General features: G+C 46.2%; 1 protein-coding gene and 1 long non-coding RNA gene across 2 annotated transcripts; one reads left to right on the forward strand and one right to left on the reverse strand.

The window, feature by feature from the left end:
- Window positions 1-698: 698 nt before the first annotated feature.
- UFC1 (ubiquitin-fold modifier conjugating enzyme 1) lies at window positions 699-20889 on the forward strand. The gene is made up of 7 exons (XM_077887000.1): window positions 699-869; window positions 15856-17090; window positions 19162-19229; window positions 19464-19527; window positions 19823-19899; window positions 20154-20244; window positions 20449-20889. Exons 2-7 carry the CDS (start codon window positions 16968-16970, stop codon window positions 20527-20529), a joined length of 504 nt encoding a protein of 167 aa, XP_077743126.1. The 5' UTR covers window positions 699-869; window positions 15856-16967; the 3' UTR covers window positions 20530-20889.
- On the reverse strand, window positions 16694-21443 carry LOC144307334 (uncharacterized). Its single transcript, XR_013374208.1, has 2 exons — window positions 20346-21443; window positions 16694-17250 (listed from the first exon to the last, which is right to left on the reverse strand). It is a non-coding gene; the product is annotated as an uncharacterized LOC144307334 (long non-coding RNA).
- Window positions 21444-21471: the final 28 nt, after the last annotated feature.

The following is a 21471-nucleotide window of genomic DNA, read 5'->3' on the forward strand; positions in this document are numbered from 1 at the left end:
CGACACCCATCGAGAGACTGGGACTAGCGGCCATGACTCATGAGGGCGGAATATTGCCAGGGTCGCGCCGCCCGGCGAACTCCGGGGAAGGTTCACTGAGGTCGGGCTTTGACCTTTGCCCCGAGCTTCCGGTCAACCCGGACGTGCCGTAAACCGCGGTCGGGGCGGAAAGCGCTGCCCGGGGGCTCCTCGGCTTTGGTCCTGGGAGCACCCGCTTCCCAAAGGGAGCGTCGCCGGAGCCGAGTCGGGGGCGTCGGGGACGTTCTGGAGCTGCCGGCGGCCCGTGGCGTAGAGGAGAGGCCGCGAGCGGGGCCCGTGGGAACGCCAGGCCCAGTGAGTTAGCCGGTTTGACCCGAGGGGCAACGAGTAGGCTTCCGAGGGCCCAGGCGGAGAGGTCGGCAGGTGTACCTTGTACCTGGGATATTTGAAAGATCGCTGGTTGCGGGGGGGGGGGGGGATGGAGGAGCAGGGGACGGGGAGGGAGCACGCGGGGCGAGGCCGGGAGGTCGGGGGGGACGCTCCTCTCCAGGCGGGACCCGGCAGCGGCTGGGAGAAAGCGGCGCGGAAGTGGGGAGGAGGCGCAGGGGCCCCCAGCGTGCTGCCCGGGGCGACCGGGAAAGCGCTGCCGTGTCCTCTTGTGTTTTGCGGGGACAGGAGGAGCTTGCCGCCTGGGCGCTGGCCGAGGGGCGGCCGCGTGCTGGGGGCGGTGCGCGCGTGTGGCCCGGGCGGCCGCAGCCTGGACGCGGGGAAGACGCCCGAGAACTAGGGGAGCGCCTGGAGCTCGAGACGGAGGCAGAGGGCGGCCCAAGGGGCCCCGAGAAGGGACATCCCGGAGCCGAGCATCCGTGGAACTGATCCAGGCGTTAAAGGTAACCGGTTAGGGTTGAAGTGGACTGAGATGTGTCGCAGGAAGCCGTTTGGTAACTCTGGAGAAACTTGTTTCAGAGTCGCGGTAGGAGGGAAACCAGAGTGGGGGAGGGACGGTGCATAAACACCATTTTCTCACGGTGTTGCCCGTGGAAAAGAGGTTGGCTGTCGGGTGGAGCGTGGGGCAGGGCTCCAAAGAAAGGGAAGGACTTTGCGGTGCTGTGGGACAGCCAGGCCTCCCGCGCCGGTGGCAGTGGGACACACGGATTTAAATGTAGGAGAATTGGGGGTCCCTCGGGGGCCCAGCTGTTGGGCATCTGCCTTCGGCCCAGGGCGTGACTCCGGGGTCCCGGGATCGAGTCCCGCGTCGGGCTGCCCGCGGGGAACCTGCTTCTCCCTCTGCCTGTGTCTCTGCCTCTCTCCGTGTGTCTCTGGTGAATAAATAAATAAAATCTTTAAAAAAAAATCTGTATAAATAAATAAATGTAGGAGAATTAAAATGAAATGGGAATTTATAGTGGAAAAAGGAAAAGCATGAGTGGGAGAATACGCGTGGCACCTTTACACAGGCATTTAAAAATTAACCATGGGGGCACAGGGATGGCTCAGCCCTTAAGCATCTGCTGTCTGTTCAGCTCAGGCCTTGGGATCAAGCCTGGCGTGGGGCTCTGCACCCAGCTGGAAGTATCCCTCTGCCCTGTACTCCCTGTGCCGCCACCCCCATCCCCTTTGCCCCATGCTCTCTCAAATATATAAAAATTTTTAAAAATCAACCATGAAGAATGGGCCTGAGGATGAAATTTATATTTTTCTATTTTACATCCGTCTTTACCATGTGAATTTCTTTTACTATATACATATATTACTTTTTTAGGAAACTAGTTTTTTTAAAACTCCAGTGATGTGGGGCACCGGGGGTGGGGGGCCTCCCAGCGGTGGAGCGTCTCCCTTCCGCTCAGCTTGTGATCCCGGGGTCCTGGGATCTAATCCCGCACATCAGGCTCCCTGCATGGAGCCTGCTTCTCCCTCTGCCTGTGTCTCTGTCTCTCTCCGTGTGTCTCTCATGAATAAATAAAATATTAAAAAAATAAATAAGGGGGATCCCTGGGTGGCTCAGCGGTTTAGCGCCTGCCTTTGGCCCCGGGGCCCAATCCTGGAGTCCCGGGATCGAGTCCCACATCGGGCTACCGGCATGGAGCCTGCTTCTCCCTTCTCCTGTGTCTCTGCCTCTCTCTCTCTCTCTCTCATAAATTAGTAAATCCTTATTAAAAAAAATAAATAAATAAAAATTTAAAAATAAATAAGTAAAATTCCAGTGATGGATAGGTCAGAAATTCTGAATCATGAACATTTCGGTGGCAGTTAAAGCCATAGATTTGGATAAACTCCAGAGAATAGCAGAGGGCTAAGAAGAGTGCTGGTGGGGGGAGGGTGATATTCCAACATTTACAGTACCTGTGGAAAGAAGAGCCCTTGGAGAATCTGAAAAGGAACAGCCAATGAGAAAGAATAAAAATTAGGTGGTGATTCTTCTAGCATCTGAAGGAAGAGAGTGTTTCAAGTGGATCAGAGTTGTTAAGAGTGTCAGATGTTCCCAGAAAGACAGCTAACAAGAAAGGTACTTTGAGCTCCAGGCCTAGTTTTCCTGGAAGCTTGGCATAGAGGTCAAATCCAGATCATGAACTTTCCCCTCATGTACCACGTAGAATTTGATCCCTGGGCTGATCCACCCTTAGGCATCACGGCCGCCAGTCCCAGTCTTTCAAGGGGCCTTGAAGGCAGGTCTGGTGCCACCGGTGTTTCCACGCTGGGCAGTGCTGCCTCTCCTGTTGCTTACTATGGCCATGAAGCTGCAATCAAGAAAAACCTGTGTGGGAGCGCCTGGCTGGCTCAGTGGGTAGAGTATGCAACTCGATCTACTGGTTGTGAGTTCAAGCCCCACACTGGGTATAAAGATTACTTTAAGAAGTAAGTAAAAGGGCAGCCCGGTGGCTCATTGGCTTAGCATCTGCCTTCCACTCAGGTCATAATCCTGGGGTCCTGGCATCAGGCTCCCCCTAGGAAGCCTGCTTCTCCCCCTGCCTATGTCTCTGCCTCTCTGTGTCTCTCATAAATAAATAAATCTTTTTTAAAAAATAAGTAAAAAATAAAGTTGGAAGTGGATTATCTCCTTTAAAAAAAATATCTAAAAAGGAAGAAAGAAAAAAACCTGTGTTGCAAGAAATGATGAAGATAAGGAATTGAAAGTAAGAGTATAAGTTGGAGTTGAGAAGGGCAAGCAGTAACTAGGGAAAAAATAAGTAAACTCATAAAAAAAAATAAGTAAGTAGGAGTCACATGGATCTTCCTAAAACCACGCAGGATGTGAGGAAGAGCTGGTTGAGAGAGGTTACTGAACAGGTGCTAATGTCAACAACCAAGAAGGCAAAAGGGCAGTAGAGCAGTGGCATAAGCCTCAAGGAGAAGCAAGTTTTTGCAAGAAAATGAGAGCACAATCGTCTGAAGATGAGCAGCTTTTGCTTTCGAAGGTTGCAGGGAAGAGGGTTCCATTAGAAAAAGTCAAAATTTCTACCCCACTCATTCCGCCCCTGAACCCACAGAACTCTTCCTTTGTTTTTTTTTTTTTTTTTTTTTTTTTTTTTTTATTCATGATAGAGAGGCAGGAGACAGGCAGAGGGAGAAGCAGGCTCCATGCAGGGAGCCCGATGTGGGACTGGATCCCAGGACTCCAGGATCAGGTCCTGGGCCAAAGGCAGGCGCTAAACCACTGAGCCACCCAGGGATCCTCGGAACTCTTCCTTTGTACAGAGCCTTTTGTACACTCATTTTTTTCACAGGATGCTCCCTAGCTTTTCCTGGAGGAAAACTCATCAGGACAGAGGTAGCTGTAATCTATGGAGGGGCGATGTCCCCCGACCCACAAAATCCACAAGAGACAGAAACACAGGTGCTACAAATAGAATCATTTTCTCTCCCTATTCTATTCTGAAGTGGCTTGCCCTTCTTGCCATTACAGTAGTAATCTCTACACAAGCCCACCTCTCCTTTCCAAACTTAAGCCCAACTGCATTAAGAGGATCAAAGAGGAGAGCTGGTGCTGAGGACCGCACACTCTAGTAGCAGGTATCTGCTGTCCTGCAACCTACTGGGGGGGTGGGGGGACAGATTGCTCTTCACTCAGAAAGGAAACCTAAAGGAAGGCTGGGGCTTGTCTTCAACTTAACTACGTTTTGCAAATTCCAGACATGAGACCAACTGCCTGGCCAGCTGTTCCTAAGTTAGTCAATCCATTCGAGACTGCATTTGTAGGAATGTTGTGTTCAGGGAGCCTTTAAAAGTTCACTCCTTCAGCTAGAAGCCTTGAGATTTCATAGGTGTCGAAGAGATCATGATACCAGTTGAGAGCTGAGATTTCCTGGGGTGAAACATAAATACTGGCTAAACCATAGGGCCGTGTAGAGATGGGTGCTCAGCCCATCACAGAAAAAATATATTTTTTTACGATTTTGTTTATTCATGAGAGGCAGAGACACATGCAGAGGGAGAAGCCAGGGAGCCCGATGCGGGGACTGGAGTCCCAGGACCTCAGAGTCCCGCCCTGAGCCACAGGCCGATGCTCCCCACTGAGCCACCCAGGGACCAGAAAAAAATATTTCATACACATTAAGGCCTTTTGTTAGCCATAGCTAAACAATCCCCCCCCCCAACACACACCGTCTCTCTACAGTGAAAGCAAAAACTTTCTCACCTTATGTTCTTTTTCTACCCTCTCCCTCGCTTCAACTAGAAACTTCAGCCTCTGCACAAGGCTCTCAGTGCCCTTAAGTCCTCTGCCCTTGGCCCCCTTCCTGTACATCAGCTCCTATCTCTTCCTTGAGGCTTCAGCTGAGAAAACGTCCCCCCAACTTTCAAATACTGGCCCCTTTGGCTTGACCCTGATTCCCCTCCTTTTCTGCTTCTCAAGACTATTTCCACAGTTATTGCTTCCTTCAGTGGGATCTTTAACCTAACATCCCTCAGCCACCATATACATGCTCCCATTTCCACTATGTCCTGCCCTATAGTTCTTTTTTTCCCCCAAAGATTTTTATTTATTTATTTGACAGTGCATAGGAAGGGGAAGCAGCAGAGGGAGAGGGAGAAGCAGACTCCCCACCCAGCAGAGAGCCTGACACGGGGCTCTATCCCAGGACCCCAGGATCATGACCTGAGCCGAAGGCAGATGCTTAACCCACTGAGGGACCCAGGCGCGCCTGCCCTAGAGTTCTTTTTTTTTTTTTTAATGATAGTCACACAGAGAGAGAGAGAGAGAGAGAGAGGCAGAGACACAGGCAGAGGGAGAAGCAGGCTCCATGCACCAGGAGCCCGACGTGGGATTCGATCCTGGGTCTCCAGGATCACGCCCCGGGCCAAAGGCAGGCGCTAAACCGCTGCGCCACCCAGGGATCCCTGCCCTAGAGTTCTTAACTCACTAATTGTCAGTGGTTAGAAAAGCATTTTTTCTGAACTTAGAAAATTTTCTCTCTTTGTCACTTCTGTTGATGGGTCCAACTTTTTCCCTTTGGATCAACACAGCACAGCTGTGGAGCAGCCCTTCAGGTAGCTACCATGTTTCCACAAACATTTTTTTTCCAAGTCAGTGATCGTAGCAATTCAAGGAATAGTAGATATCGTATCTTTGTGGATCTGAATACTCTGTTAGGGCTGCTTGTCCCGACCATGCTGTTCCCCAGCTCTGCCAAAATTAAAATATTTTCAAATCAGACCTTCCCTTAAAGAAGCCTGTACACTGTTGACAACCCACGGTGGCAAGTATCCTCTTGACTCTTCAGGGCCATTCTGAACCTGTGTCCCTGTCCCCTTTACTCTTGAACTTTATCCTACAGCAACTTCCTGACCTGACAGTTCTCTCTAGTTCTTGGGTCCCCATTAACTGCAAGGTGTTGCTGTTATTTTCCGAACTGCATCTGAGCTTCAAACCTAATTATAAGCCTTTAGCTAGAATTCCAATGTCTCCTGACTCCTGAAGAGAAGAGGAAGGACTACAATCAGTCACTGAATCCTAATGATCTATCTAAAAACCTCCTTAACCATCGCGTGTCTCCAGACAGAGCCTCCTGTGCTTTGGGCCTCTTCCCTCAAGCCCTGTGGTGTCCATGCCTGCTGCTTGTTCTCTGCCCTCTTGATCTGTGTCCATCCAAGCACCTGCCCCGAGTCCTCCTCCCTTTCTGAGCCTTCTTCCCGGGCACTTGCCCGTGCCTCTTCCCTCCTGCCAGGAGCAGTAATGCTTTCTACCCTTACTGTCCTGGCTGCTTCTCCCTGCTTCCGTTTTTTCCATTCCCCTGCTCTGACTTTCACCAATAGGACTTTGGGCAAGCTCCTTAATTTCTCTGAGCTTCTTTTCTTATCTGTAAAAGGGCAAGTATAACACCCACCCCATAGGTCACTGTTTTAATGCTTATATTAAATTAACATATGAAGCATTAGCATAGGGCCAGCCCATTGTAAGTGCTCTATAAATGTTATGTAATATTTATGTATTGTACTTTTCATCAGGTTTCAGAAATTCCTGAGGTTCTTTATCAGTGCTCTCTGCTGCCCCCGTGGGGATGACTTTTTCTGAGTCATTGGGTATCCTATAGGCCCTGCCCCAAAACAGCACTGTTAAACCAGCCTCACCAGCTACTTAGAGAATCAGTTCTTTGGTTGGTTGGTTGTTCAATCAAATGAAAATGCTTCTATATTCCAGCCCATTCTCTATCTTTTTTAAAAGAATGTGTCAGGAAACCTATGTGTTTCTGAAATCAAGGTATACTGTCTATGACATTCTCCTAGTTTTTTCATCTAGTAACACTAGGGGCACCTGAGTGGTTCAGTGGATTAAGCATCTGCCTTCTGCTCAGGTCATGATCTCAGGGTCCTGGGATTGGGCCCTGCACTGGGTTCCCGGCTCAGCAGGGAGTCTGCTGCTTCCTCTTCCACCTCCATCCCCACCCCTGGCCCCACTTGTCCTCTCTCTCATGCTCTCTCAAATTAATAAATAATTTTAAAAAGTGAGAGAAAGAGAGATTTGGGGGTGACTCGGTTAAGCATCCAACTCTTGGTTTTGGCTCAGGTTATGATCTCATGGGTTGTGAAATCGAGCCCTGCAGTGGGCTTCTCGCTCAGTGGGAGTCTGCTTGAAAGAGTCTTTCCTTCTTCCCTTCCCCCCAGTCTTTCTCTCTCTAAAAATAAATTTTACTTATTTTTTTAAAGATTTTATTTATTTATTCATGAGACAGAGGCAGAGACACAGGCAGAGGGAAAAGCAGGGTCCTCGAAGGGAGCCCGATGTAGGACTCGATCCTGGACCCTGGTGTCACACCCTGAGCCAAAGGCAGACACTGAACCACCTAGGCATCCCTCTAAAAATAAAATTTAAAAATACATTGTTTTTAAAAAATATAGTAACAGGGCAGCCCCGATGGCTCAGCGGTTTAGCACCTGCCTTGGGCTTAGGGCATGATCCAGGAATCCTGGGATCAAGTCCCACGTCGGGCTCCCTGCAGGGAGCCTGCTTCTCCCTCTGCCTGTGTCTCTGCCTCTCTCTGTGTGTGTCTCATGAATAAATAAATAAAATCTTAAAAAAAAAAAATGAATGATCAGGGAAAGTCTTTGAGGAGGTAGCATAGAAACTGAGACTGAAAGGTCATGAAGGGACCAGCCATCTTGCAGAGAATGGGGAGGAGTATCCTAGGCTTAGGACACCTGCAAAAGGTCCAAAGGCAAGAAGGACCCAACACCATGGGAGCCTGGAGCACTGTAGGCATCTGGGGATCACAACCTTCTTTCTCATTGCTCATAAATCACTCTTTAATAACTCCTCTAGGGGATCCCTGGGTGGCTCAGCAGTTTAGCGCCTGCCTTTGGCCCAGGGCGCGATCCTGGGTTCCCGGGATCGAGTCCCACGTCGGGCTCCGGGCATGGAGCCTGCTTCTCCTTCTGCCTGTGTCTCTGCCTCTCTCTGTCTCATGAATAAATAAATAAAATCTTAAAAAAAAAAAAAAAAAAAAAAAAAAAAACCCTCTATAGTTTTACTAAGAATCAGTAATATGTTTTTTAGTTTCTAGAGTTCACCATCTAGAATTTCCCTCTTTGAAAATGTGGACATTTGGGGCACCTGGGTGGCTCAGCAGTTGAGCATCTGCCTTTGGCGGAGGTCGTGATCCCAGAGTCCTGGGATCGAATTCTACATCAGGCTCCCTGTGGGAAGCCTGCTTCTCCCTCTGCCTGTGTCTCTGCCTCTCTCTGTGTGTCTCTCATGAATAAGTAAATAAAATCTTTTTGAAAAATGTGGACATTTGCTGTATTGTGAGTTCTTCAGATTATATAAAGGGGACACAATTTCACTTACATAATACTTCTGATTTCTAGAATACCATGTGTCCAGGGCCTGAACTCATTTAAAATGCTAAGAATCCTGTTACTATTTTAGTTTATCATTAATGAACTTATAACTAACAAAAAGAATTTTCCTCCTTATGTTACATAATTTCTTCATGTTCCAAGCTGTAGCTATTTATATACATTTCTATATAGCTAAAATAATAATGTAATTAGCTTTATTGCAGATGATATCTTATTTACCTAGTAGACAACTCATGAGAATCCATTTTAAAATTACTACAAATAATAGTAGAATTTAGTTAAGTGGGAGAAAAGTAACATGCAGAAATAAATATCCTTTATATATATAAACGGTAAGTTAAAGATGTAAAGAAAAGACTCCATAGCAACAAAACAGATAAAATGCCTAGGAATAACCTTAACAGGAATGTGCAGTATCTTTCTGAATTTTAAAATGCTACCCACATAAAAGAAAACTTGAACAAATGGAAAGTAACATCATGTTCTTGGATATAGAGAATGAATGTATAATGATGTCACTTTCCCAAAGTTGTCTGTAAATTTAATATGATCTGTAGAAAATTATTGGTAGGAGTTTTTAAAAGTGATTGACCAGTTAAAGGAATACACAGAATATTAAACTGCAGAGACCCACAAATTGAGAAAAAAACAGGGGGCGCCTGGGTGGCTCAGTGGTTGAGCATCTGCCTTTGGCTCAGGGCCAGACCCCGGGGTCCCGGGATGGAAGCCTGCTTCTCCATCTGCCTGTGTCTCTGCCTATGTCTCTGTATCTCTCATGAATAAATAAATAAAATCTTTAAAAATAATCTTGTTGTTGCTAAAGTAGTCTCTATGCCCAACGTGGGGCCTGAACTGATGATCCTGAAATCAAGGGCCCCTCACTCTATACACTGAGTCAGCCAAGTACCCTGAGGATAAATAATCTAGACTTCTAAAATAATCTAGACTGTTGTGGTGACATACCAGAAGCTATAAGCAAAAAGACTGATAATCTTATATGTGAAAATTTTCTACATGGTTAAAGATATTGTGAAGGGGCGTCAGCATGGTTCAGTTGATTAAACATCACCTGGGCTCTTGGTTTCAGCTCAGGTCACGATCTCAGGATCCTGGAATTGGGCACCCAGTTCAGTGGGGACTCTGCTTCTCCCTCTCATTCTGCACTTGTGTGTGTGCGCGCGCTCTCTCTCTCTCTCTCAAATAAATACATTGTAAAAATCTTTAGAAAATACTGTGTAAGAAAAAAAAAAAGGAAAGAAAATACTGTGAAGAAAGTAAAGCCTGATAATCAACTGGGAAAATTATTTACAACTCATCACAAATGTCTAATTGATTTGATACAACAAACCCTCACACAAATCACTAAGGAAAAAAAATGAATGGTAATTTAAAAGAGGCAAAGGATTTAAGAATTTATAGAAAAGGAAAAAAGAAATAGAAATGAATGCCAGACTTCTGAGAAAACAATAGGGCAGGGGTTGCCCGCTCCTTCAGTCCGTAGAGCATGTGACCCTTGATCTCAAGGTCCTGAGTTCAAGCCCCATGTTGGGCACAGAGTTTACGTAAGTAAGTACATTTTAATTAATTAAAAAAAAAAAAAAACTATCTTGAGATTCCACTTCAATCCAGGGATTGGCAAGAACAACTCTTGTTAATAATGATTTGTTTGGGAGGAAACCTGTTATTTTTCATTTATTGCAATGGTAATACAAATTGGTTTGATCTTTATGAAGGGCAATTTGACAATACTGAACAAAATTTAAAATGCACTCTTTTGAGGCAATAGTTCCATATCTGTATTTATTGCACAGGGACAAAATAATGGGTAGACAAGGCTATTAACTACAGAGCTGTTTGTAATAACAAAAAACGTATCTAAAATACCTACGCCTCAAGGTCTGGTTGAACATGTTATGGTAGGTCCCTACAACGGGATGTATCTACTACAGAAGAAAAGGGGGAGAGAAGGAAAAGAAAAATGAGATAGTGTTGCCTGCATTAATAGCAACAGCCTCCAAGATATATTATTCTGTGAGAAAAGCAAAGTGCAGAAACGTGTATAGTGTGCTACCATTTGTGTAAAAAGTTTTACATTTTAAGAGTGTGTGTGTGTGTAGATGCTAAGTGTATGGAATCCATCTGGAAGGATATACAAAAAGACTGGCTGGAGGAGAGGGCCCCTGGAGAGGAATGGCGTGAGAGGGACACTTAACATTTGACTCTGTCCTTTTGCCTTTTGAATTTTGAGCAGGTGCATGGATTAGCTATTCAAAAGCAAATATTTTAGGTGTGCCTGGGTGGCTCAGGTGGTTGAGCGCCTGCCTCTTGGTTTTGGCTCGGATCATGATCTCGGAGTTGTGAGATGGAGGCCCGCATCAGGTTCTACACTCTGGTGGCCTCTGCTTCTGACTCTCTCCCTCTCTCCTTGGCCCTATGCCGCATGCTCACTCTCTCAAGTGAATTATCTTAAAAAAAAAAAAAAAACAAAGGGGCGCCTGGGTGACTCTGTCGGTTAAGCATCTGACTTTGGCTCAGGGCTTGACCTCAGAGTCCTGGGATCCAGCCTGCAGTGGGCTCCCTGCTCAGCAGGGGGTCTACTTCTCCCTCTCCCTCTGCCCCTGCCCATCCCCCTCTCGTGTGCGTGTGTGCTCTCTCTCTCTCAAATAAATAAAATCTTTTAAAAACACTTAAAAAATGAAGCAAATATTTTTAAACCACATGTATGTAAATTTTGTGTTCTGATGTTATACTTATTTCGTAAGTATTTACGTACAGCACATGGCATAGAATTAATATACTATTAATGGTTTCTAGGAGCATTTCCCCCTAATGATCCGGATATTGGTATTAACGTCATATTTTCTCCTGCCTTCCTGCCTTAACTTGTGCTGTCAGCCTAGAATGTCAATATCCCCTGCTCTCCCCTTGTCTGCATATCTGGTGTACTCATCCTAAGAGTTCCGGCTCAAATGCCATCAGCCTTATCCTATTCTCTTAAGCACTGTTACTCAGACAGTACTTTGTATACTTCCAGAACAGAGAATTTTTTATTTTATGGTAATTTTCTTTAAAGATTTTTTTTTTTAAAGATTTTATTTATTTATTCATGAGTCACACACAGAGAGAGAGAAAGAGAGAGGCAGAGACACAGGCAGAGGGAGAAGCAGGCTTCATGCAGGAAGCCCGATATGGGACTCGATCCCAGGTCTCCAGGATCAGGCCCTGGGCTGAAGGCGGCACTAAACCACTGAGCCACCCGGGCTACCCAATTTTCTTTAAAGATTTTATTTATTCATAGAGACACACAAAGAGGCAGAAACACAGGCAGAGGGAGAAGCAGGCTCCCTGCAGGGAGCCCGATGCGGGACTCCATCCCAGGACCCTGGGATCACACCTGAGTGGAAGGCAGCCGCTCAACCACTGAGCCACTCAGGTGCCCCCTATTTTATGGTAATTATCTGCATATTAGCTCCTCTTCCCCAAAGACTATGTCTTTTCATCTTTGTTAACCCAATCCTCTGGCACCCCTGCCCAGATCTTACTAGCTAGTAGGTAGAGGTGAGGTTACATTGACAGTTACACTCCGAGTCCACAGTCCCAAAGTTCCTACAAGTCATTACCAACCCCTCAGCGGGGCCCGTGCACATTTTAAGCCCATTGCAGGGAAGAGGTTGGTCATCTCATATACGTTCCTGCCATTGTCTTGCTTGGTTCAGAACCAACAGATCCTCTTTGTGTTTTCAGAAACCCGTGTTTATCACCAATAGCCCCCTGCCACCCCCTCCAATTCCTCATATCCCACTTGTTGATTTTATTTTGGCCTGGAAATGCTAGAAAAACCTATCTACTGCTTAAAGATGTGCTCTCCAGGGCCAGACTATGCAGGATTGAAATCCAGTCCTGCCATCTACTGATTATGTAATATAGGGCCTTTATTTTTATTTTTATTTTTATTTTTGAGCTGGACTGTGCCTCCGTTTCTTCAAATGTAAAGGAGGATATCGAGAGTACTTGCCTTAAGGTTGTTGCCAGATTTACATGCTTAGGACATTTGCAAAATGCTTAGTGCCTAGCATACAGTAAGCGCTGTATTAATATTAGTTGTCATTCTCTTTACCAAGTGCTTTTAAGTGCAGACTCAATGTCCCACAGCGTTAACAGAGCCCAAGTTAGAATTTATAATAATTCTTTGCTGAGGAATCCAGAATAATTAAAGGCAGTAACAGAAAAGTTTCTAAAATTGGCTGCCCATCTACACTGATTCTCTTTAGGGTGGCTCCCTCCCTGTAATAAAGGTAGCAATTCCCTGCCTATTCTGAGGTATCTTCCAGCATATGGGAGTCTGGACCAACCCCTTAAAGACCAGATTGGGGAAAAATGTTAATTTCTTCCCTAATCCAAGATGTATTTCTCCTTTTCTCCCAGGAGTTACCTTTTCCTAAGACGACTGACAATGTGACTTTCAGCTACTTTCAAGGGCTCTCCTGTATACCCAACTGTACTACTCCATCAAAATAATAGTCTGGCATCAGTCATTTTGTAGAATTGAGTTATCCAATCAATCCTGTTCAATTCCTCTTTATAACTGTTTTAGGATAATTTCCATGAGGGCAAGGACTCTGTCTGCCTTGTGCACTACTGTATTCCTAATGCTTGGATGTAGTGGAGATTCCATAAACATTTGCTCATGAATGAGTTCTTCCTTTGAAAAAATAAGTTCGTGGGTGCCTGGGTTGCTCAGTCAGTTCTTTCAGCTCAGGTCATGATCTCTCTCCATGATCTGCTGCTCCCTCTCCATCTGCCCCTCCTCCTCCTCCTCCTCTCTCTCTCAATTTTATTTACTTGAGAGAGAGAGAGCAGGGGCAGCAGAGGGTGGGGGTGGGGGAGAAGCAGACTCTCCCCTGAGTAGGGAGCCTGATGCAGGGCTCCATATCGTGACCTGAGCTGAAGCCAGATGCTTAAGTGACTGAGCCACCCAGGCACTCCTAAATAAATACAATTTTAATTAAAAAAAAAAAAAGTTCAGGCCTACATACTCTCCTGTCAGTTTTCTAGATCTTAGCTTCTCATGTCAGAATTACATAAAGCAAGAATGAGCTAAATCTATAATTTAAAAATAAATATTTCTCAAAAAGAAATATACAGAGATGCAACTATGGATACAATAGAGATCGCCCTTTATAGTATCACATATGTTATGAGCTCTGCTTTACTAAGTGGTCTAATAAGGTAAAGTTCCAAATAATGAAACAAAAATAAGATGCAGAGCCTGGGTGGTTGAGTTGGCTCAGTGTCAGACTCTTGATTTTGGCTCAGGTCCTGATCTCAGGGTCCTGAGGTCAATCTCTGTGAGGAGTCCTGTGTGAGGCTACACTGGGCCTAGAGCCTGCTTGGGAATCTCTCTCTGTCCCCCTCCCCAATGCATGCACTCACTCATTCTCTTAAAAACACAAAAATCAGATTTAAAAAGACAGCTTTTTTGGTGCTTATCTTACCCACCAAGATTTTAATTTATTTCATTATTTTTAAAAGATTTATTTATTTAAGTAATCTCTGCACCCAACATGGGGCTCAAACTCATGACCCCAAGATCAAGAGTCACATACTATACTGACTGAGCCAGCCAGGTACCCCAGATTTTCATTTATTTTAAAAATATCGATTGAGGGACGCTTGTGGCTCAGTGGTTAAGTGCCTGCTTTTGGCCCACGGTGTGATACTGGAGTCCCGGGATCGAGTCCCACATCAGGCTTCCTGCATGGAGCCTACCCCTCTCTGTGTCTTCCATGAATAAATAAATAAAATCTTTAAAAAAATAAAAATATCGATTGAGCAGTTACTTTGTATTACAGTATTATGTTTTAGTAATTACTGCAATGAACAAGGTAGACACACAGTCTCTACTTTGAGTTTCCCATCTTTCAAGACAATTCACAAAGTGTGATGAGTCCTTACCATAGAGGAAGTATGCTAAAGACTATAGGTCTTCTGCTTGCATTTGAGTGAGGGCAGCTCTACATTGATCACTTTTGTATTTTGAGATTCCAAGTTAAGATTGTCATTGTAAATTTGTCTCCACTACTACAAAAAGTTTGAAAATTATTCGTATATATTTAATCTGAACTTCATCTTGAAAGTCTATTACATGAGTGAATGAATGGACATTGCAAATATAGTTACAACCCTATTAAGCATGACTATCCTCCTTTTATATGTGAGAAAATACAGTTCAGGTAGTTACTCTCCAAAATCTTTTCCCTCCAAGATATTGAGGAGTAATCCACAAATATAATTGTATGTATTTAAAGTGATGATTTGATATACATGTACATGTAAAGATCATAAATGTAGCATAAATGTTTATGCATGATTATAAACACATATACATTGTGGAATGATTACCAAGATCAAGATAACTAACACATGCTTCACATAGTTGACTCACATTGTTCATTCCTTTTGTGTGAGCAAGAATGCTTAAGATCTACTTTCAGGGACGCCTGGGTGGCTCAGTGGTTGAGCATCTGCCTTCAGCTCAGGCCATGATCCTGGGCTCCTGGGATCCGAGTCCCACATTGGAATCTCTGAAGGGAGCCTGCTTCTCCCTCTGCCTGTGTCTCTGCCTCTTCGTGTCTCTCATGAATAGATACATAAAATCTTAAAAAAAAAAAATGAAAGGTTTACTTTCATCAACTTTCAAATATATAATCCATATTACTATCTATAATTAGCATGCTATACATTAGGTCTTCAGGATTTATTATTTTTATTTAGAAACTTTGCACACTTGACCTACATTTCTCCATTGTCCCCTCACCCCATCTTGTGACAAATCAAAAAGTCTCATTCCAAATCTCTGTACTCTGTACCACCCTACAGTGCCTACACCCAAAAGGGAAGAAATATATATTTTTAAAGATTCTATTTATTTATTCATGAAAAACACAGAGAGAGAGGCAGAGACACAGGCAGAGGGAGAAGCAGGCTCCATGCAGGGAGCCCGGCATGGGACTGGATCCTGAGTCTCCAGGATCAGGCCCTGGGCTGAAGGCGGCACTAAACCGCTGAGCCACCCGGGCTGCCCTTAAGTCTTTATTTCCCCTAAAAGAGAAGTCTCTAGTGAGATATTACAAAGGTTTGCTTTAGCTTTATCCAATATGTAATTTTTAAAAAGATTTTATTTATTTAGGGATGCCTGGGTGGCTCAGTGGTTGAGCATCTGCCTTCGGCTCAGGGTGTGATTCCAAAGTTCCTGGATCAAGTCCTGCATTGGGTTCCCTGTGAGGGGACCTGCCTCTGCCTCTTCCTGGGTCTCTGCCTCTATTTCTCCTGAATAAATACATAAAATCTTACAAAAAGAAAGAAAAAAGATTGTATTATTTATTTATTTGAGAGGGAGAGTAGGAGGGGAGGGACAAGCAGACGAGCTAGATGGGGGAAGGGGGGCACCATGGCCTGAGCCAAAACCGAGTCAGCACTGAACCAACTGAGGCCTCCAGGTACCCCTCAATATATAATGTTTTATTTATTTTATTTATTTTTTATTTTATTTTATTTTATTTTTTATATAATGTTTTAAAGAAAGAAATCCATAGCATGCCAAAAGAAGACAAAAACTACATTATCATTCTAATGAACGCCGAAAAAGTATTTGGAAAAAAATCCTCAACAGCAGGATAGAAGGGAACTTTCTTAACCTGATGAGGAGCACCTATGAAGAGCTTACATCATACTTAATGAAAAAAGACGATGATGCTTTCCCCCCTAAAATCAGAACAAGACCGGGATTTGTGCTCTCAAAAGTCTTATGTAACATTGTACTGGAACTTACAAGCCATTGGAAACGAAGACAAAGCTTTGCCGTGGATGGGCTACAGAATTTGATGATTAATCTGGTTCGAAGTTACTGCCACAGGCTGGATGATCAACGGAGTAAACATGAGATATAAAAGCCAAAATCAAGGTGCTTAGGTTGAAACACCGACAGGAAGATAATGCAACATTCTGCAAAAGCATCAGCGGGTACCCGCTGCGGGCCATGCACTAGGACCCTTGCATGGCAAAACACGTCCAGGCTGGACTAAGGCAGATTTTCCTGCCATTTCTAACCTGCTTTGGCACCTATTAAGAATTCTCTAATTCGACGTGTTGATCCTCCAGGACCCAGGCTGTCCGCTGTACTTTGATTCTCAGCAGTTTCCAACAATCAGCACGAGTTTAATGCCGTGCAATCGGATGGCTGCTTTGCCTCTGCTACCTGGGAGCTAAGGAAGCTTGTGCAAACCTCTCAACAGGCTGTCAGGCCCACAGTGCCCCGCGCGCCGCCTGCAACAGCCTGAAAATCTGACAACTCTCCCAAGTTCGGGACGGCGGCCGCGTTTTCCGAGATTACTTTTCTGAGCATGAGCGGAAGTCTCCCTTTGAGCAGTCTGCGTGTTTTTTTTTTTTTTTTTTTAAGATGTTAGGTACCATACTAAGAAGCAACCCGCTCCATTCTGTTTTTGCCCCCCGGCACCCACAAGCAAGTGACCAGGGGACAAATTTGCCTTCGTTACAAGAAAATTAAGGCTCTCGCTCAAAGAAGTCCGAAGGCAGCCCAGCCCCCTGTCTTCCCACAGTAAAGATGGCGGCCCCCTGCGTGTAGACTATATGGGCGATACCACTTCCGCGTTTCTCTTTCGCCCTCGTCCAAGATGGCGGACGAGGCCACCCGGCGTGTGGTGTCTGAGATCCCTGTGCTGAAGACTAACGCCGGACCTCGAGATCGTGAGTTGTGGGTGCAGCGACTCAAGGAGGAATACCAGTCCCTCATCCGGGTTAGTTGTGCCTCTGCGGCCGATCGCGTCGCGGAAGGGTTGCGGGGAGTCTGGTGTCCCTGAGAATAGGCTCCGTGCGGAAGCCGCTTCCGGTTATAAAATTTAACGCCCAGATTCTTTAGAAGCTGGACGATTGGGGGGCTGGGGGAGCTCAGCGAGCCTGGAAGGGGAGGAGGCAAAAGAAACTCGGTTTAGGGGCCCCGGTGGGGCCAAAGCAGCAGTTACTTTAGGGACACGCCTCCCCGGAAGGTGACGTGTCCCTCTGGCTGCAGGTGTTTGCTCTGCTGGATGTAGGGGGGTGGTCCGAGGAATTCCTGGGGCTCCAGGCCCCCGTGGCTTCTCTCTGCTCCCTCCTCCACCCTTCCCGAGGAAGGAACACACCCTGGGGCTGAAAACCCTAGTAGGTGTAGCAGAGAGTTGAGGGATTAGGCTCACAGCTGGGAATGAGCCATCCTCTCAGCAATTCTCCCCAATGTGCAAAGGGGAGAGTTTCTTTTCCTTGCAGTGGTCTCTGCCTGTTTCCAAGGCAGCAGCAACCCTGACACACGTATTTATTTTCATCAACACCCCCCACACACACCCACATACATTTGTTGTGCACGTAGCACCTAGGATCAAGATCCAGAGCCAGATAAGCTGGAGCCTACCTATCTCTGAACAAAGTCATTATAATAGATCAAGTCATTATAACATATATATATCTCGGAACAAAGTCATTATAATAGATCAAGGGAGGGAGACGAAGAGATTGCTAAGATGTTTTGAGAGCAGAGGTGAGACACCTAATCCAGTGTGGGTCCGGTACAGGAAGGCTTCATAGAAGAAGGGTGCTGGAGCTGAGCCCTAAAGGGTAAACCTAAGTGAGCCTGATAAACATGAGGATGCTCCGGAGGGATATTCACAAGAACGGCAGGAGCAAGAGCATGGAAGCTACAAATGGCACGAGGGGTAAGAAGAAACAGAAGTAGTTCAGAGTTGCTGAAGTCATCCAGTGTATGGGAGGGGGTGCTAGGCAAGGCTTGAGAGAGAAGCTTGAGTACTCGGATGTTGTCTTGGAGGCACTGGGATACCTTTGAAGTATTTTAAGCTGGGGAATAATATGCTCAGATTGGTTTTAAACCAATCACAGTGACTAGAGAGAAAAGTAGAACTAAAAGAGATACGATTGAAGGCGGGAAACAAATTAGGAGGCTGGCATTAATCCAGGCAAAAGAAAAGTGATGATCTAAACTGGATGGTTCTAGTGAGGATAGAGAGAAGAGAGAGATCTGAAGACCATTCAGAAGGTAAAAATCAGTAGTATGTCGTCGGGAAGGATTGGTGTAGAGTAGAAGAGAAGGAGGGTCTGGGACGCCCGGGTGGCTCAGGGGTTGAGCACCTGTCTTCCGCCCGAGGCATGACCCCGGGGTCCCCGGATCGAGTCTTGCGTTGGGCTCCCTGCATGGAGCCTGCTTCTCCCTCTGCCTATGTCTCTGTGTGTCTCATGAATACAATAAAATCTTTTAAAACAAAAGAGAGGGAGAGTCCATGATGATTCCCACAGTCTGGCTTGCAGGACTGAGTGAAGGCTAATACTGTCCTCTGAGATGAATGCAGTGGAGAAATGGTCTGAACGACTGGGCGGGGGGATGGCAGGTTTGAGGTACCTGTGCAATGAAGTTAGAAATTTCAGTATACAATTGGATAGTAGGCTCCGAAGCTCTGAGAAAGGGTCTGGATTAAAATAATGATTTGGAAATGATCAGCGTGTGGGTACTCATCAAAACCAGGACCACATGAGGTCCTCCAGGGAGGGCGTATACCATAAAATGGCTTGTGGGTTGAGGGCAGACCTATCAGAAGTGGGAAGAAAACTCAGGCAATATTGAGTGTTTTGTGCTTGCTGAACTAAGTGGGACCCGACCGTTCTATTCTCTGCTCTGAACAAGTCTCCTGCTTCCCAGTGTAACTTTGTCTTCAGCTTTGCTCATGTCAGAAAAGCTGGGTACATACTAAGAAAGAAAGTGATCACATACTTTGCTTTTGAGGGAAGAGGGACTGCCCCCTCAAAGACCTCATTCTCTGCTTTTAGTATGTGGAGAACAACAAGAATGCGGACAATGATTGGTTCCGACTGGAGTCCAACAAGGAAGGGACTCGGTAGGCAGACCCTCTTGGGAGTCTTGGGGGGTGGGAATCTTACATGGCTTGAGCATTTTAATGTCCCAAAGCCCGCTGCCAGATGCGTTCCGTGCTTCCTGTTAGCTGTCCCCACTCCCACAGCTCCAGATTTCCCCAATTCCCATCCCATGAGTCTCCCAAGCTGACCACCTAAGCCAAAAACATCGTATGAGAAGGATGGCAGATTGGACTAAGGTTTGGTTTTTCTTACAGGTGGTTTGGAAAATGCTGGTACATCCATGACTTGCTCAAATACGAGTTTGACATTGAGTTTGACGTGAGTATGATGGAATGGGAAACACAGAGGTTAGTCCAAGAGGAGGGTTTAGGTGATTGTTACAAGCTAACCTTTCTTGGACGGGCCAAAAAAAACTTTTAAAGTGGGAGGGAACCGCTAAGGCTTGAAGCAAGCATAGATGACAGCTACTGATCTTCATATCCAGGACCCTGGTGTGTACATGCTGCTTGGGGGTGTTTGTCAAACATTTCAGTTCATCCAAGAAATGGGTATTGATTAGATTGGTTCCTTTCTATCCTGATTCTGTTTCGTTAAGGCCTTATAATTTCTCCAGATTCCTGTCACATACCCTGCTACTGCTCCAGAAATTGCGGTTCCTGAACTGGATGGAAAAACAGCAAAGATGTACAGGTAGGACTCAATAGGAAATGGGAAAAGGGCAAAGAGGAGTTAGGAAAGAACTCTGGGCCTGGATTTTTCCCAGAGTTGGCTTGCCTAGAGGGTCTCTAGCCCTCCGTCTGCCAAGTCTGAGCAAGGTACTTCGCTAACCTTGTGCTCAATTCTGATCACTAGTGGTTGGTTATCTTTTGCTTCCAAGAGGCTACTATGCTTCATGGTAAACTTTGCATGTCAACACCTTCTTCTTCTCCTCGTCCCTCTCATAGGGGTGGCAAAATATGCCTGACTGACCACTTTAAGCCTTTGTGGGCCAGGAACGTGCCCAAGTTTGGGCTAGCTCATCTTATGGCTCTGGGGGTAAGTTTGGGGTGTTTGGCATGTAAGGAGGGTGGAGAGAATTAGGCACTGAGCAATATAAGAAAAGTAATTGAGAATAAACAAGGTATGACAGTATTTACCTTGAGCATGTTCCTATAGAATCTGTATGGGAAGGAGCTTCTAATGGAACAAGAGGCATTGAGAGGGTGGTAGTCATCTCACAGGGTCTCCCTTGTATTGCAGCTGGGTCCATGGCTGGCAGTGGAAATCCCCGATCTGATTCAGAAGGGCGTGATTCAGCATAAAGAGAAATGCAACCAATGAAGGATCAAGCCACTGAGGCAGGACAGAGGGACCTTTGATAGGCTACGTTCCTGCTTTCTTTGCATCACTCTTACTCATCCAGTTGCTTCCCCCAAACCCCTTCACCCATAATTGTTACTAAGTAGCTGCATCAGGCATTGCTGGGGGGAAAATAACAGCATTGCTACTGAATTTCCAAGGCTACACAGGGAGGGGAAAAGACTGGGGCTTTGGGAAACCAAAAGACAATCTGTATCCCTTCTCCAGGTGGGGCGATGTGAGATTCTGGAAGGATGGGGGAGGGGTGCCTGCCGAAAGTGGGTGCATAGCTTTTTTGGTTTTTGGAGATAACTCATCAATAAAAGCTGCTTTCCTCTGGTGGCCCGTGGCTCTCATTGGTGGCTGTGAAGAGAGGGTGAGCTGGCTAAGCCCCAAGGCACAAGTACAACTACGTTAGTTTGGGAGGGAGGGGAAATGAGGATGATGCTGTGGTCAGGAGCTGGGAACTAAAAGGAAATCTTGGACCGCTCTCGCTCCTGCAGAGGTCTGCTTGTGTCCTTTAGCGGGTGGGTGCCTACTGCTTTGGTCTGCAAGATGCTTGAGGAATGGCTTTGCAGGACCAGCATTCCCCGCCCTCCAGGGATCTTCTCATCCCTCTGTGCAGCGCGGGCTGCTGCTCCACCGGTCTGCGGGCTGGACGGACATTGCAGCTGCTCCCAGGGAAGGCTCTGTGCTGCGAGCCTGGGGGCCAGGCTACGGGTATCACGTCCACATCCCTACGGTCCCAGGACCCTGCACTTCAGAGACTCGCTTAGGAGCGATGGTTTAAAAACAATTCAGGGCAGGTCTGGGAACCGGCGCTCCCCGAGTTGGCTGCGTTTCCATGGCGGCGGCGGCGGAGCCAAGGGGGCAGGTTCACGCAAGCGCAGAGGAGGCAGGTGGGCGGCCGCCGAGTGTGGGCGC

This window comes from Canis aureus, chromosome 38 (genome assembly GCF_053574225.1).
Source record: "Canis aureus isolate CA01 chromosome 38, VMU_Caureus_v.1.0, whole genome shotgun sequence".
NCBI lineage: Eukaryota > Metazoa > Chordata > Mammalia > Carnivora > Canidae > Canis > Canis aureus.

Bases quoted from the DNA above. Each gene is read 5' to 3' on its own strand.
- UFC1 (XM_077887000.1), top strand. From the start codon at position 16,968: ATGGCGGACGAGGCCACCCGGCGTGTGGTGTCTGAGATCCCTGTGCTG. The intron at 19,900-20,153 runs GTAGGACTCAAT...TCCCTCTCATAG, and splicing joins AAAACAGCAAAGATGTACAG to GGGTGGCAAAATATGCCTGA. The intron at 20,245-20,448 runs GTAAGTTTGGGG...CTTGTATTGCAG, and splicing joins CTCATCTTATGGCTCTGGGG to CTGGGTCCATGGCTGGCAGT.